The sequence below is a fragment of the Alexandromys fortis genome, unplaced genomic scaffold (assembly GCF_014885135.2).
Source record: "Alexandromys fortis isolate MF-2015 unplaced genomic scaffold, M_Fortis_MF-2015_v1.1 scaffold_243, whole genome shotgun sequence".
Taxonomy (NCBI): domain Eukaryota; kingdom Metazoa; phylum Chordata; class Mammalia; order Rodentia; family Cricetidae; genus Alexandromys; species Alexandromys fortis.
The window spans coordinates 1,363,039-1,380,538 of NW_026068121.1; the positions used below are offsets into that span (position 1 = coordinate 1,363,039).

General features: G+C 54.0%; 3 protein-coding genes across 9 annotated transcripts in view; 1 reads left to right on the forward strand and 2 right to left on the reverse strand.

The window, feature by feature from the left end:
• LOC126490371 (adenylate kinase isoenzyme 1-like) overlaps positions 1-753 on the forward strand; it is a 7,677-nt gene extending 6,924 nt beyond the window's left edge. The window contains exon 4 of the mRNA XM_050125275.1: positions 440-753. Within this exon, the coding sequence (XP_049981232.1) occupies positions 440-697 (258 nt within the window). The 3' untranslated portion in view covers positions 698-753. The remainder of the gene's footprint in view (positions 1-439) is intronic.
• A 1,831-nt stretch (positions 754-2,584) lies between these two features.
• Positions 2,585-12,244, reverse strand: Khsrp (KH-type splicing regulatory protein). 2 transcript variants are annotated; one of them, XM_050125313.1, is made up of 19 exons: positions 11,981-12,244; positions 10,035-10,131; positions 9,516-9,554; positions 9,193-9,232; positions 7,870-7,919; positions 7,688-7,759; positions 6,828-6,885; positions 6,461-6,635; positions 6,271-6,369; positions 5,953-6,051; positions 5,767-5,869; positions 5,211-5,456; positions 4,969-5,129; positions 4,779-4,888; positions 4,448-4,536; positions 4,162-4,362; positions 4,013-4,090; positions 3,767-3,927; positions 2,585-2,769 (listed from the first exon to the last, which is right to left on the reverse strand). In XM_050125313.1, the coding sequence occupies exons 1-19, from the start codon at positions 12,230-12,232 to the stop codon at positions 2,734-2,736; spliced, it is 2,166 nt and encodes a 721-aa protein (XP_049981270.1). In that variant the 5' UTR covers positions 12,233-12,244; the 3' UTR covers positions 2,585-2,733. The 2 variants fall into 2 exon arrangements, with proteins under 2 accessions (XP_049981270.1, XP_049981269.1); XM_050125312.1 differs by lacking the exon at positions 2,585-2,769 and having other exon boundaries at positions 3,313-3,927.
• Positions 12,245-12,510: 266 nt separating this feature from the next.
• LOC126490392 (calcium-independent mitochondrial carrier protein SCaMC-3L) overlaps positions 12,511-17,500 on the reverse strand; it is a 28,806-nt gene continuing 23,816 nt past the window's right edge. For 5 of the 6 annotated variants that reach the window (XM_050125314.1, XM_050125316.1, XM_050125318.1 and 2 more), the window contains 3 exons: positions 15,485-15,652; positions 14,510-14,657; positions 12,511-13,993 (listed from right to left, as the gene is read on the reverse strand). In XM_050125314.1, the coding sequence (XP_049981271.1) occupies positions 13,806-13,993; positions 14,510-14,657; positions 15,485-15,652 (504 nt within the window). In that variant the 3' untranslated portion in view covers positions 12,511-13,805. The remainder of the gene's footprint in view (positions 13,994-14,509; positions 14,658-15,484; positions 15,653-17,500) is intronic. The other variant, XM_050125320.1, reaches the window with a different exon arrangement.

Sequence of the window (17,500 nt, forward strand, 5' to 3'; positions counted from 1 at the left end):
ATATTAAAAAAAAATAAAATGTTTAAAAGAATGTATATTGCTGGGACTGGAGAGATGGCTCAGCGGTTAAGAGCACTGACTGCTCTTCCAGAGGACCTGGGTTCAGTTCCCAGCACCCACATGGCAGCTCACAACTGTCTGAAGATCCAGTTCCAGGGGATCTGACACCTTCACACCAGTGCACATAAAATAAACAATAAGAAATATTTTTTAAAAATGTATATTGCTGTTTCTAGAGGTCCGGAGTTCAGTTCTTAGCATCCATGTAGGTGACTCATTTCCACTCCTACACCATTCATTGCCAAGGGCCCTGATGCCCTTCTCTTCTGGCATCCATAGGTGTTGAATTTATATCAGTCTCTCTCTCTTCCCCAAGCTCATGGCTTCTTGGGACTCTGCAAGACCCTCTCCTCACCCTGTCCTGTTGGTTATTGCCTAGGTGGGCAGGGCCCCCAACGTAGTCATGGTGTTTGACTGCTCCATGGAGACCATGGTGCGCAGAGTGTTGCAACGTGGACAGGTGGAGCACCGGGCAGACGATTCAGAATCGACCATCCACAAGCGTCTAGAAACATACTATACCCTTTGTGAGCCCGTCCTGGCCTTCTACCAGCAAAAGAACCTTCTGCGAAATGTGGGTACCTGGAAGAAGGCCGCACTTAGCCAGTTTGAAATGAGGGGATTCTATTTCATGTAGCCCAGGCTGGCCCAGAACTCATGTCTCCCCAGCACTGGACAGATGTGAGCCACTGGATGTGCTTAGCTCCTGAAAGCTACAGTGTGGTCCCAATGCTGCACCTGTGTAGCTATGAAGCCCTGATGCTGCCCATACGTCTGGCTCAGCACAGGGGTGTTAGGTAAGGGACATTGGTGGTGTTCTCATCTCTGTGGGAACAAGCATTAGAAACTCTGCCTTCTGCTCCCTGTACCCATGGGGTCTCAACTCCCCCCACACCCATTGCTGTTACTCAGGCTGCAAACCTGCTCACATCAGGGCTTGCCTTGAAGCAATTATGGGAGCATAGATCTTGCCATGAGCTGTACCCTTGACCCCATGGCTTCCTTCCCTTAGATCTTAGCTGAAGAAGCCCCCGAGAGCATTTTTGCCAAGTGCTGCTTGGTCATTGAGAGTCTGCAGTGAGGCAGGGAGGGGCCAACGTCCATCCCCCACAGTACACAGGACCCAGGCCCTGAGGTGAGACCTTGGTGATAACAGGGCCCCTTGTGGGCAAAGTGCACTTAACACAGCCAGAGGGGAACTACCTTCACCTAGAGGTGGCAGCTGTCCCTGCATCATGTGGACACTGGTCATTTTATAGTGTGCCATGGTCTGCAAGGGGTCTGAAGGCAGCTTTGGAGAGTGGGTTCCTTTGGGCCTTGATGCTGTGGCCCATAAGCCCCTCCCCCATCTGGCTGGGTTCCAGGGGAGTCAATGCACCTGACTTTGGGACCAGCACTTTCACCTGCTATGCTATCTCCCTGTCCCTGACTGATTTTCATCACAAAAGGTAACTTCACAGGCTGACACACTGCCTCAGAGCCCTTGGCACTACCCACTTTGTCCATGCATCCCAAGTGCCTTTCACTCATGCAGGCCTGACCTCTACCTCCCACTCAGTATTAGCCACACAAAAGCAAGTCAGGCCTGTGCCCCAATGGGATGTTTCCACAAGGCAGCCTTAGTGACAAGTGTGGCCACATCCATGGGAACATGCGCCCCGGGGACCATCCTCAGTGCCTGGTTCCCCAGGTCCCAGAGGGAAAGAGTACAGACAGCTGGGCAGGCTCCCCAAAAGGAAGGGGACCACACTCACTCATCACCTCTACCCCACTCACCCTGTGTGTAATGAAAAGGGACGTCAGGAAAAGGCAAACTGTCTCCTAAAAAACAAGACAAAATCCCCACAGGAAGCTGCTCACCTCCACCGTCACCAGGGTTAAATTCACACCTACAAAGGTCATCTGCTGCAGAGGTCTACTTGAAGGGTGGAAGACAGACGGCAGCCAGTAAGACACGGGGAGGTTTTGTTACCATTTATTTGTGAAGTTAAAAACGAGCGGTAAAAAGTAAAAACTGCCATACAATTTTTTTGTTTTGTTCTCATTTTCTCAGTTTATCTCATCCTCAACAGATGACAACGTACCAGGCCAGTCCTGGGGTTGGGGTGGAGCCAGGGAAGAGCAGAGGGGGGAGAGAAAGGGAGAGGGGAGATACAGATGGGCAGGGCAGGAGGGGCCTGCGACACCCACACCTGGTCCAAGGAATGTTCCAACTCTAACTAAAAAAAAAACAAAAAACAGATAGCAAGAGTGACTTGTTTCTTTCCTTTAAAAAGTTTATTTAAAAACAAGAATAGGCCCGGGGCAGTAGGGAGGAAGTGAGCCGCTTCCCTCAGAGGGTGGGCTCAGAGGCTGGGGGATAGAGATTTATATATTTCTATATATATATCATTTTATAGGTTTTGTTCTGCTCTTTGTGATTTAATTTTTAAACTTTTTTTTTTTTTTGGCAGAGGTTAAATTCTCGCTATTTTCTAAGGCTGGCTCAACATGAAGGATCCCGGTTTTGGAAGGAAAAAGATGTGAGACACACAGAATGAGAGAGGGAACGCCTCAGCATGAGGGGGACCCCCCTGCACCCCGGGCAGCCATTGCTCTCTCACCAAACCAATCAAATTATAGAAACCAATAAAAGCCCCCAAATGGAACAAAAATGGAGGGAAAAAAATATTTTCACAGATGAAGTTCATATCCATTTGCTTCAATTGCCTGCGGAGAGGGAGAGACAGGAATGGTCATGGCAGGAGGGCGGCCGGGCTGCAAGAGGCTGCGACTCCAGGCAGCCGGCCAGGAGGCCGGACCCAAGCCCGCACATGCCAGGCAGGGGGCTGTGGCTGTCTGTCTTGGGGACTCTGCTGAAGTCAGACTGCTCCTTGGTGGAAGAGAAGCAGAGGAAGAGGAGGAGGAGGGGTCTGCAGCAGAAGCCAGAGGCATGGAAGGGGCGCACAAGGGAGAAGTGCCAGGGTGGGGAGGAGGGGGCAGAGGAGGGAGGCGGCGGCTCGGCGTAACAACATTCAGATCATGGTGTCCCCACAACACCCCTGTGAGGTAGGTTGGAAGGTGGCAACGATCGTCATGCCCACTTCACAGACAAGACTGGGACACAGAGGCAAGTGCACTAGAGGTGGCCTTGCCAGGCAGGGAGGGCCCAGTCTCCTCAGTGGGTTCCTCTCCATCCCAGCAGAGCCAAGGCCGCCTGCAACACGCAGTTACTTGGACATGGGGGATAAGGATGGTGTCTTTAAAAAAATAAAAGAATAAAAAAGAACAAAACCCAAAATAGTGATGCTGAGAAGGGGAAAAAAATAGACATTTTCTTCCCAAGTGGCCAGATTTTGAGCGAGTGGGTTCGGCAACCAGCATGGCGCCCAGTACAGTCCCCACTTCCTGCCCCCACCCGGGACACCCCAGCAGTTCAGAGTTCCACCTTTTCGGTCGGTGCCCCCAGCACCCGACAACGTTGCACCAACAGCGGCTGCGGCTGCTGGAGGAGCCTCTTCCGTGAGCCTCTGCACCCAGCAGGCGGGCGCTTCCCAGCGGTGGGGCTGCGGGGCTCCGGGAGACTCTGGCCAGGCGCCCGAGGCTGGCATCAAGGGCACACCCCGCAGGGGAAAGGGTTTCCGGCGCTACCCACTAAGGCAGGATGGACGGTGGCCGGGGGTTGGAAGGAGAAAGGAGGAGGAGGAGGGTGGCAGTTCCCACTTGCCTGCTGCTGTCCCTGCTGGGTGGGAGGTGGCTGTGGGCCACCAGGGCCTGGGGTCTGTCCGTAGTAAGCGGCCTGCTGTCTGTAATACTCAGCCCAGGCGGCGCTGTAGTCGGGCTGGGAACCAGGGGGTGCTCCAGGTCCCCCACCAGTGGCCACTTGCGCTATAGGCAGAGAGGACAATGAGCGGCTGGCGGAAGAACCCACACTCACGTGCAGTCCCATCCCCGGTCCCACCCAGCAGCTCACCTTGCTTCTTGTAGTATTCTTCCCAGGCCTTGGTGTAGTCCTGCTGTGGGGGCGCACCAGGTTGCTGGGGCTGCTGGCCTGAAGAACAGGGTGTCAGGGCAGCTGGATCCTGTGTGCAATACCCCACTGCTCCCTGGCACTGAACTTACCAATTTTCTTGTAATACTCTTCCCAGGCCTTGGTATAATCCGACTGGCCAGTGGGCGGAGGCTGGGGGGGCTCCCCCTGCGCAGGTGGGGCTGCAGGGGCTGGGGCAGGGCCTGGCACAGGGCCCGGGGGTTGCTGGTAGTAGTGGGAGTAGTAGGCGGCCCAGGCAGCATTGGGGTCTGCAGCTGCTGCTGCAGCTTTGTCTACAGGAAGAGATGTCGGTTGAGGGAGGGCACAGCAGTTGGTCCGATGTCACCCCCAAATCTCCTACACGGTACTGACACTTACTTGGGTCATGGGGAGCAGGTGGTTGCCACTGGGGGTAGGTATTGCCCCAGCCCTGAGGCGGGTACTGATGAGGAGGGGGACCACCGGCACTGCAGGGGAGGAGAGAGGTAGTCGTGAGAGCTGGCTCAAGAGTGTGATATGGAAGTCTCTACCACACTTAAAGCTGGGGCTGACCAAGGTCAAATGCAGAGCAGTCTCTCAGGGCACCTATCAAACAAGCTGAATACAGCTCCTCCTGTGCTTGAGGGGCAGGGCTGAGACAGGGCCTGTCCCTCCTGTGCCAGGGGCTCCACAAGCCCATACACAACCCAGAAAGCCAATGAATACTCACTGTGGGGGTGCTCCTGGAGGCCCCTGATTGAAGGGTCCAGGGTTGAAAGGCCCCATAGGTCCAGCAGGGCCTGGTCCTCCAGGGCCTGGTCCAACTGGGCAGAGGGGACCCTGAAGGAAAAAGTGGCAGCTGTGGTGAGCGGACCAAGGGGGGGGGGGGGGCACCTTTAACAGCACCCCATGGCACTCACCTCTATCTTCTCCTCAATGAGCTGCTTTGCATGGTCAATCTGCTGGGGTGAACCCCGGATGACGAACAACTTGAAGTTGGGGTCCCCATTGGGTGGCAGCTGCCGAGATATCTCTACAAAGGCGCCCGTCTGCTGGTTAATGGCCTTCACATTCTCACCACCTGGGATGTGGGATGACAGCTAGTGAAGGACTGACAAGTGCAGAACCAAGCAGGAAAGGGCAGAGAGCCTCAGGGACTCACCTCGGCCAATGACCAAGCCACACTTGTGGGTAGGAATGGAGAAGGTCATCTCTCCTCCAGGAGGGCCCCAGTTGCCTTGGCCCCGGCCCCGACCCCGGCCCCCAGGGGGCATGCCAGGGGCCCCTGGAGGACCTGGGGGCCCACTCCGAAGGCTCTGAAGGAGGTCATTGATGATCCGGGCTGCATGCTCACACCGATCTGGAGGCCCCATGATGTGAGCAATCTTCTCAGGGCCTGTCCCATCATCTGACAGTCACATCAAGAAACAGTTACTTAAAGCAAAGTCAAGCTTCCTGACTCTGCCTTAGTTCGAGACCAGCTCCCCTGACTTGCTGCCAACATGCAGGTGGACTTTTGCCCAGAACATGCCCCCATCCTTTCAGCGTGGCATGAGTGTCTTCCCATCTTTAGGGTCCACAGAACTAGCTAAACTTGGGGAGACAATGGTTTCCGAAAAGCAACCAACAGGAACTGGGCATCAACTATCCATAAGCACTGAGGGCTTGCGAGAGGCAGGGGCAACACTAGTGCCTGGGCCAAGATGGTGCCCACTGACCTTGCTTGAACTGGATGCGCACACCAGCGTCATTCTGGATCTTCTTGATCATCTCTCCACTCCGGCCAATGACCACACCAACTGAATGCCGGGGTACAGGTACCTGGGAGGCCAGGAGGCATAGGGTCAGCCGGCGAGGCCCTAGCTCTGCCCTGCTCCTGCTGCCCACCTCTCTGGAGTGCTTACATCGATGCCTCCACCAACTCGAGATCCGTACTCATTGCGGTCCCCAAAGCCACCCTGGTCACGTTCTCGCAGGATGTCCATCACCATCTCACAGGCTTGCTGTGGACACACAACATTGCACAATGGGTACAGGCAAGTGTACTGCCCCAGCACCGCCCCCCACACCTGTAAGGGTCCTCCACATCCCTTAGAGAGGTGTTCACCCCAAGGAAGAAGCCAAAGGGTTAAGGAAAGAATGCTGCTGCCAGCAGCAAGGTAAGACCCCAGAGCAGGCCTGACAGTAGAGCCTTCCAGAGACCATGCTGTCTGGGCACTCACCTGCACTTTGTATGGGTCCCCGATGATCCGCAGTGGCTTGTCCACATTTGTATTCTGGGAGCCATCTTGAATTAAAATCATCTTTACCCCAGCACGCTCCTACAATGGTAAGTGCCTGTCAGAAGTGGGCTCTGACAGGGGCCCACTGGGGACTGTGGGGACAAGTGTTCTGCCCTGCACCGCTCCGCACCTGCAGCTGCTTGATGGTCTCCCCGCCCTTGCCAATGACCAGGCCAGCCTTGCCAGCAGGGATCATGATTTCCTGCACCGTGCCATTCTGACCCCCATTAGCGTTATCATGGAACTGTCCTGGGGGTCCCCCACGGCCCCGTGACACGATGTCATCCAGCATCATCTTCGCTTTTCTGGAGAGAACAAGGTGAGCACTCAAGGGTGTGTTTCCGCTGCACACCCCGCTCAGGTGAGCTATCTGGACCTGGGGCTGTTCAGGATTGAGAGGGGTGTGAACTCATCTACACAGTTCTAAGAGCAGGTCAGGTGGGAGGGACACACATGGGTGTCACTAACACCCAAAGGAGACCCAGCTGGGAACTTACTGGACAGACTCAGGGGCTCCAGTCAGGGACACGCTGCGCTCAGGGAGGCCACCACTATCTGCAGAGAAGAGGAGAGGCTCAGTGCCCAGAGGGCTGCTGTGCGGACAGAAACTTTCAGAACAGTCTGCAACCCTCTCTGACAAATCATTTCACTCCCCTGCCAGAAGACACCCGGAAGGCTGCTTTTTTCACTGGGGAAGAGGAAACTTGGGAGATAAACACGCAGAGCACCATGAGACCAAGGCAGGAGGATGGTGAGAGGAAGAAGGAGTCCAGAAATCAGTTCTGGGGCTCCCTAGCAGCATCCAGGGTCCTGGCTCAAGTCTGAAGGGAAAATCCTGAGCAAGGCCTTAGAGGAGTGCTCCACAGCAGATCCAAGCAGCCTCAGAGCCAGGCTGACCCTGCCACTCTGCCTTCTACGGCACTAATCCGTATCCCATGGCACGTTAGGTGACAGCACAGAGCCTGCCACCTCGAGAGGTGCCCCATGCCTAAGTCTATATTCGCCTACGCTACCCCACATATAAACAGTAAAAACATCAGGTAGGGATATGTCTCAGGAAGCAAAGATACTCATCACCAACCCCGATGACCCGAGTTCAATATCTGGACCCCATATGATAAAAAGAGCCAGGAAGCAGTACAGGCTCTGATCACCCTGACCAGAGCTGACCTCTGACCTCCACATGTGTACTGTGGCAGGTGTACCCCCACAAACACAAAAGAAATAAATACAATAAAAATATAAAGTATAGGAGGGTTCCAGCCACTGTGGCGCCTGTCACTCTTAGTGGCAGTGCATCCACCCAGCAGAGCCAGCTCTGCACCAGGGTCCAGGCAACTTTAGATGACAGCCATACCTGGTGAGATCTGAACTTTGCAGCCCGAGTCCTGCTGGATTTTGTTAATCTGCTCACCACCTCTGCCAATGACTGGGTGGAAGGAAAAGAAGAAAGGTAAAGGCCAGGAAAGGGCACCCAGACCAAAGATGCCCACCAGTGGCCCCTTGGACTCCACCCTCATAATGGGGCCCCACACTCACTCAAGCCCACCATGCCGTCCGGGACCCTATACTCTTCTGTCATAGAGGTCCTGTGGGAAAAGACACTGAGCATCAGCCTCCAGTTCTCCTGGAGATGAAGGTCTGGACCCCTGAAGCCCCAGGACTTCTGCTGTACTCTTGTTACTAACAACCCAAGGGCAAAGCTTCAGGGCCGGAGCGAAGAATGAAGATACCAGTTTACAAATGGCATGGGTCGTCCCATTTCCTCAGGTAGGAATAAGCAATTGAATTTTTTTTTCTTTCTTTGCTTTTTTTCCTGAGACAGGGTTTCTCTGGCTGTCCTGGAACTAGCTCTTGTAGACCAGGCTGGCCTCGAACTAACAGAGATCTGCCTGCCTCTCCCTTCCCAGTGCTAGGATTAAAGGTGTGTACCACCGCCCAGCAGCATTTGAATGTGTTTCTGGAGACAAGTGTTCCATGTAGCTTTGAACAGATTCCCTGCCTCCACCTCCCATGTGCCAGGATAAGACATGTGTCACCTTGCCTGTGGTCCTTGTTTGTTTTTCTGAGACAGGGTTTTTGTGTAGCCTTGGCTGTCCTAGAACTAACTCTGTAGATCAGCTGGCCTTGAACTCAGAGATCTGCCTGCTTCTGCCACCCAGATGCTGGGATTAAAGGTGTGTATCCCTACTATTCAGACTTAACAATTTCCTTTCTTCTTCTTTTTTAAATATTTTATGTGTATTGGTGTTTTGCCATGGGTGTTGGGTGCCCTGGAACGGAACTACAGTTGTGAGCTGTCAAGTAGGTGCTGGGAATTGAACCCAGGTCCTCTGAAAGAGCAGTCAATGCTCTTTACCGCTGAGCCACCTCTCCAGCCCTGCCTGTGTTTTCTTGGAACACGGTGCTGGGGAGGGAATCCAGGGTGGGTGTTTTATTGGCTGAGTTACAGCTTCCCCACCTTGGACATTTTCATACCACATTGACAGTCCAGACATCAGTAAAAAAAAAAAAAAAAAAAAAAAAAAAAAAAGAGGCTCACCACACAGTTCATCTCATTATCCAGCCAATGTCTATTGTCAAGAAATTACAGCCTCATTCAAAGACAATTAGTGGCCTGTCCCAACAACCTGGTCAGATTCACCCTAGGCAATCTGAGGCAGCCGGGCAGCAGCAGAGACCCACAGGCTCTGACTATCCTGGAGCATCTGCCCAATCCCAGCCAGTGCTTCTGAGTGCCCAGCGTGGGAAAGGGAGGGACAGGCAGAGCAGTGAGGAGCAATTTTGCTCCCATGGTCACACACCTTGCCCCCACTGCCAGCACCCAAACCAAAGACACCAGGAGGCCAGGGAACAGCTTACCTGGGGGGAGGATGGATGGGTCCCAGTTGAGAACCAATAGCTGAGGAAAGAAATTCAAAGCAGAGCCTAGTTTAGAGCCTATTTAGGCTCCACAACCCCAGCCCATGATGTCCCTGCTTATACCAGGAGCAAATAGTACCCAAAACATAGCCCTGTGCCTGAACCTCATCCTGAGGGCACTGTGGCCTCTTCCCATGAAAGCCCCTGTGTAAGCTTTCCAATGTTTCAAATTCCATAGGCTCGAGGACCCTTAAGCCTTCTGAGCCACTACACAGGTCTCCCAGACACCCAATGCCCCCATGCCCACACACCAGCGGACTTACAGTCTCCCTGGGAAGCCAGTTTCTTGCTGTCTGGCTGGTCTGTGGATGAGAGAGACTGTCAGATGCAACACCACCCACCTGCACCGCCTCAACCCCAAAGCTGGTGCGTTATGTTCCAGGCATAGTCACCACCATCCCGTATGACAGCAGAGATGAAGGGTTAGAAGGTGCTGGCCCAGAGTGACAAAGTTCACTTTTAACATTAGTAGTATCACGGGGTCCTTCCAGATTAGAGCTGGACATACCCAGGGAACAAGTGCCCTGCTTAGGAGCAACCTTGGCGATGCTGTGCCCTGTGTCGTCTCCCACAAGGAAGGGACAATTTTGAGAACCTACAGTTTTCCTTGGTCACAACTGACCTGCCCTTCTCTCAGCTACCTGATACCTCAGGGTGGCAGAGGGAACAAAAAACTGGACAACTCCCCTGTCTTAGAGCCCCACTGGGACAAAGTACTCCTCTCAGTCCCAGGCTTCCCTCCAGGGTGAAAGCCAGTCATTGCCGCCACCACCAGGAGTTACCTCCATCTTCCAGCTGTCTCTTTTGGCCCCCAAAACCGAAATCGGGAGTGTTGTTATTCACGGTGGTAGCAGCATCACCTCCAATTTTGGCTGCAATCTAGGGTGAGGTAGGAAGTACAGACAAGTTACCTTCTCAAACAACCCTCGAGTTCGCCCCAGCCTTGGCCTGGAGTGGCAGCTCCGGATTTTGGGTAAACACACTCTGGAAACTTTTAGGAAAGTCTCCCCGCAGACTCCCTGTTCTCCCCTAATGGCAGAACCTGTGTTCACAGGCTATTCTAAGTGCAAAGGAAACAGCAGCTTAGGAGGACAGGAACCCTGGGTCACCTCACACAAGTGGCCTGGGCAGCAAACAGGACTTCAGCGTGGTCCTTCCAACTTTCCTGTCTCTCACCTCTGATATCTTTACAAAAAATCCGAAGACATCTCAGCCAAACTTTTGTCTTCAAAGCACCTGACATCCCCATATAACCAAAACAAAAGCCCCTCTGGGATACAGCAGAGTTGAGTGCACAAAGCACCTTTACATTATCCCCAAACGAGCAAACACACACACCCCAAATCCTGAACGCAGGAACCAGATGAGTCTATAATGTAAAAATCAGGTGTGCTTATCCTTGACAGCAATGACAGCACCACCACAGGGTAGGCTGCATCTTAATCAACACTGTGGGGAATGACCAGAAGAAAGGCATGCTAGAACCCACCCCACCTGCAGCGAGGAAGGCAAAGACGACAGAGGAGCCAGTCCTTAGCCCAGAGACCCCCCGGGCAACACCATCCATTGTGAGCCTGGGCCATTTAACTTTTAGATGAAGAGAGTGGGGTTGTGAGCAAAGTTGAGCTGGGTCACACCAGCACATGCCACTTCTATAAGCTGTCACCAAACAAGTCACATTCCCAAAGGGAGACAGACAACTCTTTTGAACTAACTCAAACAGTAAAGAGCAGGTGCCTAGTGTCCGCCTTCCCAACTCACCCCAAGGCCCAGGCTCACCAACAAAGGGTCCTCTCTTTACCAACCAATTCCAAGAGGAAGGACTTCTCCCCACGCATCACCAAATCCCTTCCCAGGGAAGAGACAGAAATGTTTGGTTTGGGGACCTGTCTTGATTGGAAATGGGAGTAGGGGTGTGTAAAGCAAGATCCTCTACCACCCTCAAAGCATGCGCTGCCTCTTCGAACCCCCTCTGATAGTGGTCCCCCTAGCATCCTTGAACGCAACTTTTGCAAACCCTGACGTGGCTCTTGGGGACCCTAATATAACAAGCTCTCATGGGTTCCAAGAAGGGTCTCCCAGTACCCCTGACCTCATCCTTTTTGAAGTCTTGCTGGCTGGGAGTCCTCATTAGCCTTAAGAGCAGTTCCCTAACAGACTGCAAGCCTTCATGGCTCCTAAGAGGAATCCACGACTGCATACCCAGGAGTGGATCTTGGGGACATCCTCATAATGCCCAAGCTCAGGCCTCTGCAAAACCAGAGGACCTCTTCAAATCACAACCCCTCCGGGATTCTGGGGTGGTCCATCAGAATACAAGGCCGCGTTTCCTGAATGGAAATGCAGAGTGCAAGCTTGGGGGTGGCTCTTGGGGACACTGTCCCAGACCGCGAGCTTTGTGGGTCGTAGAGGAATCCTCCAGTGCACTCAGGAATGGTTCTGGGGAACTCCGAGCCTGCAACCCTCCTATTCTAAGAGACCCGATGCAAGTTCAGGGCTGGGACTCGGCGACCCCCCAAAGCTGCCAACCCTCGTCCAGTGCAAAGTCTGGCTTTCGAGGACCCCCTCTGAGTGAACCCCTAACCCGAAGCACGCAGAGGGTCACCCTCATACCGAGGTGGCCCCAGACTCCCCGCCCCGAGCCCGCCGCCCACGTGACCCTCCCGCGACCCCGCGCGCGCCGCCGCCCCCTCCCCCGCGCGCGCACGCGCCTTCGCGGCCTCCTCACCTGGCGGGCCCGCTGCACGGCGTCGGCGAAGGCGTCCTTGCGGATCCCCGGGCCGCCACCACCGGGAGGCTGCGAAGGGCCCCCGGACGCGCCTCCTCCACCCGGGCCTCCGCCGCCGGGGCCTCCGCCGCCCCGGTCTCCCGCGCCCGGCGGGCCAGGCGGAGGGCCTCCTCCCGCACCCGCGGCTCCTCCTCCTCCGCCGGCAGGAGGCGGCGGGCCGGGCGGGGGGCCCCCGGTGCTGTAGTCCGACATGGAGCGGCGCGGACGGGCCTGGCGTGGAGGCTTCAAGCTGAGGAGGAGGCGGCGGCGGCGGCGGCTCAACGCGGGAACAAGGCCTCGCTCCACACGGCCGCGGAGCACGATGGGAAGCCAGCGGCTGGGAAGACGACGAGGGGGGGGGGGCGGAGAGGGGCACCTCCTCCCGCCGCCGGCGTGACGGACGGCGCGGAGCAGCCAGTAGAATGCGGCTGTGGCTCTGCGCCGACCAATCGTGGGCCGTGAATCCGGGCGACCAGTCAGACTCCCGCAAGGCTCAGGGGGCGGGAGGTACGGAGTGACTGACGTCTATAGGAGTCAATAAACCGTGGGCTGCCGGAGCAGGGCGGGCAGTTCGAAGTCACGCGAGAAGACAGGAGGCCAATGAAGCGTGAGCTCCAGATTCGCTGGGCGGCTCCAGAATGAGAGCGATGGCGCTGTCCAGTCACGTGGGCCTGACGGCGGGGCTTAGCGAAAGCGCTCCTGGCAGAGCGGGCGGGCCCGCGGGGAGATAGTTGTGAATGCCAGCCAGTGAGTGCACGCGGGAGGCGGTGCTTGTCGAGACCGGCAGTCCCTTAACCCAGTCTCTGAAGCGCTTTGGGGTGATGTGCTTGGATTTGGACTTGACGGCTTTGCTTAGACTCCATGTCCCTCGACTTCGGAGCCAATGGCTGAGCGACAGGAGCAAGCGTTCGATGACTGACATCTCCCTGAACGAGTAGCAGCGACGGAAGTAAAAGCGCCCTGTTTTGATGGGCGCGCACCTGCATTGGGTGGAACCCGTTACCAGACGGCGAGAGCGGATTAGCGGGAGCCCGAGTGAATGGCAGCGGACGTGGGCGGTGGTGCCCTGCCGCCGGAACTACGGCCTGACCTCTAGATCAGCGCGCCAGCAGCCTGTCTCTGGGAGCACTTGCACGTGGCCTGCTCGAAGCCTGGGGGATCTGTTTATGGGGATGTGGGCGGCCCGAGGTTTGGTGAAGAACCCAGGGGTGTCCCCGGTCTTCCCTCTCATTCCGAGACCCAGAACCTTTATTTCTTCCAGTACTCAAGGCCACCAACTCCTCAAACTTATTGCAAACCTGTTTCTAAACTGGACCCAGGTCCCAACCCAGGACCCACCCTGGACAGGATCTCTCTTACAGGGGGTCTAAAAACCCCAGCTAACACCCTGGATCCAAAAATCTCAGGTCCCTACCGGGACTTTTAAGTCCCTTGTTTCCCAGGCCCTCAGGGTGGGGGTTGAATCCAGGACTTTTTTGGACAAGCTCTCTACACTGGCATACGCCCCCATACTCAGATTCCCCACCCTGAACCAGCTAATCCCAGACAGAGACAGCCAAAACTATCTTTATTCTTTGTCCACACCTTCTGTTGGACGAGCCTGCAACAAAGCAGGCTGGAATGTCAAATCAACTCAGACTGTATCCTGCAGGAGGGAATCCCAGCACTTCTAACCCTAGTCCTGGATGGTTTTTGCAAACCAAAATGGCCCTAAAGCCTGAGCCTTAGTGGGCTTTCTGAGACCCAGAAACACTGGGAATTCCATTCTCTTTCTGTTCGGGGCATGTCATCTGCTCAGGACTTGTACACCCAGGGTTTTCTTCATGGCTTCGTACACCACGTAGCTGATACCGCCTGCTGGTAACACCTTCAGTAATGTGGGTGTCATGCCCCTGTACAGCCCAGGCCAGCCCTGTTGACTCAGTATTCGCCGGAAGACTCCCAGCATGGTGGGGTTGGAGCCCTCCACAGTGTCTGGGGATAGACAAAGACAAGTTCAGCACTAGGTGTGGTGTGAGATGTCACTGTCAGTATGAGAGGATCTGGGTCACATTTTGGGCAGTCTTGTCGAGATCATTTGGTTATTGCCATGTATGTATTTTGAGACGGTTTTAGGTAGTGCAGCTTTGGACTCCTGATCCTCTTGATTCTGCCTCTTGCTGGGATTACAGCACTGCCACACCCGTTGACCCCTGGCTTTATGGCATAGGCACACACTCCATACTGTGCCAGGCTGAGCTCCAGCTCCAGCCTCAAGGTATGTCACCAAAGATGATCTGGAATTCCAGATCTTCTTGCCTCCACTTCCCAAGTGATGGGGTGACTTCTAATTTGAGAGCCGGGTTTAGATTGGTGAGTGAGCATGTGCTTTGGTGGGTTCAGTACTCAGCATAGGCATTACCGATGGGTTTATGGAGAGGCTGGAAGTTTGTGGGGAAGGATGAGAAAATTCAGAAAGCCAGGGTGAGGTAGGGACGGGGCCAGGCTGACCTTGTGCCTGCATCCGTGTGCGCACCAAAGTCAGCGGGTAACTGGCCATCTGGCCACAGGTCGAGGACAGTGTTACAGATGACAGACTGACCAGGCCACTGGGGTCTGTCATGTCCCTGCCCGACTTCTGCCACAAACACCGGAGTAGCTGCAAAAGAAGACAAGAATGCTATTTTTTTTTCTGAGACAGGGTTTCTCTGTAGCTTTGGACCCTGTTCTGGAACTTGCTCTGTAGACCAGGCTGGCCTTGAACTCACAGAGATCCACTTGTTTACTTCCTGAGTACCTTGATTAAAGGTGTGCACCAACACCACCTGGCAAGAGTGCTATTTGATAATGACTCAGAGTCAAAATGGGCATGATGATGCATGCCTTTAACCACAGCACTGGGGGCGGGGGAAGGCAAGGGCTGGAGGACCTCTTTAAGTTTGAGGCTAGTCTCATCTACATATTGAGTTCTAGGTTTGCTGAGGCTACATACTGAGACTCTGTTTTAAAAAACAACAGTCTGCCGGGCGATGGTGGCGCATGCCTTTAATCCCAGCACTTGGGAGGCAGAGGCGCGGATCTCTGTGAGTTCGAGACCAGGCTGGTCTACAAGAGCTAGTTCCAGGACGGGCTCCAAAGCTGCAGAGAACCCTTGTCTCAAAAAACCAAACAAAAATAAATAAATAAATAAATAAATAAATAAATAAATAAATACCAACAGTCTTTGGATCTCTGAGTTCGAGGCGAGACTGACCTATAGATCCAGTTCCAGGCAGCCAGGGCTACACAGAGAAACCCTGTTTCCAAAACAAAAACAAAACAATGGTCTGGACAGCTGGCTCAGCAGTAAAGAGCATTAGTTCTTCTTCAGTTCCCAGCACCCAAATGCTGGCTTAAATATATCTAGAAAAATAATTTGAGCGAAGGGGCAGGGAGAGAGCTATGGGCTGACCTGGAGTCAGTGCTCTCTTCTCTGGGGACACACACCTCATAGACAGCCAGATCAGTGCAAGCATAGGGTACGATGCCCAGCATGTTGGGCAGATAGCCTCGGTACAGTGCTTGGGTGCCATCCCGTTCTAAGATCTGCCTGGCGCAGTCCAGAAGTCCTTTATACTGGCCAGTAAGGCGAAGGGTCAGCCGAGTCTTGAGTACCTGGAGAGGAGGAGGAGGTCTGTTTGGTTAAATGCTCTCAGGCAGGCTTGTCACCCGTCCTGGTATTGGTAGGTGGAGATATTGTCAAGGGTACCAGGGTTCAGTTGTGCATTTGCAGCCCTGGGGCACCTGGAAAGAGGGGGCTGCATTGGCCTGATTGTTCTTGTTATAATACCTGAGGGGTTGAGCTTTTTCAAGAAAAGAAGTTTAAACCCAAGTCTGGTTAATACACCCATTATCCCGGCACTGGGGAGGCTGAAACAAGAGGATTGCAAACTCCAGGCTAGCCTGGCTTACATAGCAAGACTCGTTCACAAAAAAAAAAACAGGCTGATGCAGTGGCTCATTTGGCGGAGGGTGTGCCTAGTACAAAGCTGTGAGTTTCATCTCGCACCCCCATAAGCTGGGAGTGGTGGCATGCACCTGTGATCTCAGCGCTCAAAAGTAGAGATGGGACAGGAAGTTTAAAGTCTTCCTTCTACAGGGTGAGTTCCAGTTCCGCCTGGTTACAATGAAACCCTGCCTCCCACTCCTTTTTGAGACATAACCTCACTATGTAGACCAGCCTGGCCTCAAACTCATACAGATTTTCCTGTCTCTGCCCCAGAGTGCTGGGATTAAAGGCACCACCACACCCAACCTGAAACCTTGTCTTCAAAACAAAACAAACACCCAAGCCAACGGGACCCCAAGACATCATCTAACCATAATCAATGCCCAAATTCCCACTCTGTATTTGTTTGAGACTGGGTCTCTAGTAACCCAGGCTAGCCTCTAGTTTGCTGCGTTGCTGAGGAGGATGGAGAGCGCAAGGCTAGCCTGGGTTATATGAGACTTCATTTCAAAAGCAAAAGAAGAGGCAGTGCAGTAAGGCTGCTAAGCTTGATCCTGGCCCCCATGTGGTAGTTCCAGGTCCTGGGGATCCGATGCACTCTTCTGATCTCTGCAGGCACTCAATGTACATATACAGACACACTAACAGAATTTTGAAAAAACAGATGGGGTAGTGGTTGGATGCTTGTCTACCATGTGCAAAAACCCTGGACTCAACCCTCATTGGTGCCTCTGACCCCCAAGAAAAGAGGCATCACAGTATTCCTGGCCCCCAAGAAGAGAGGCATCACATTCACACACCAACACCAACACATACATTAACATACAACCAGAAACAAAAACTTAACTTCTGAAATACAAAAATGTCTCCTTTTTTTTTTTCCCCACAGGGTCTCACTTTACAAAGTGAGGCTGGCTACAGGGCTGGCTGTCCCGGAACTCACTCTGTAGACCAAGCTGACCCTCAACTCGCAGAGATCCACTCTGCCTCTGCCTCTGCCTCTGGAGTGCTGAGCTTAAGGATGTGGTCCCATCTAACGTCTACTGGGGACTGTAGAGGTCAGTGGCTTGGGCCCTGCAGACCTGCAGAGTCAGCGGACACATATGTCCTTACATGTCTGTCACAGCTGAGGAGAAGGGCACAGAGCCACACTAAGGTATGTCCTGCTTTGGTAGGAGAGGAGCGAGCCTGTGGCCTGACGTCACACAGCAACGCAATCCTGGCAAGTTGTAGGGGAGAGCTGAGGCTGACTTGGGAAAACCTTCAGCTTCTGTAAGAAGTAGAGCTGCTGGTTCCCGTGTGCACCTGCCATCCTGGAACTCAGGAGGCAGAGTGAGGAGGGTCAGGAGATTAGCATCATTTTCGCTGCACAGCGTGACCAAGGCCATCCTGTGCTACACTTGAAAACAAACAAATCATCTCACAATCATTTCTTTCCTCACCACCCCCTAGTGTCAGAATTTGAAATCTCTGAGAAAGTTTTAAGTCTGTAGGAAAGTGCATAGCCGATCTCT

Excerpts from the sequence above, each read along its gene's own strand:
- Khsrp (XM_050125312.1), bottom strand. The coding sequence starts at position 12,232 with ATGTCGGACTACAGCACCGGGGGCCCCCCGCCCGGCCCGCCGCCTCCT. Across the intron at positions 7,920-9,192 it reads CCCATCCATCCTCCCCCCAG|GACCTCTATGACAGAAGAGT; the intron begins GTAAGCTGTTCC and ends CTTTTCCCACAG. Across the intron at positions 5,457-5,766 it reads GCGCATCCAGTTCAAGCAAG|ATGATGGGACAGGCCCTGAG; the intron begins GTCAGTGGGCAC and ends TGTGACTGTCAG.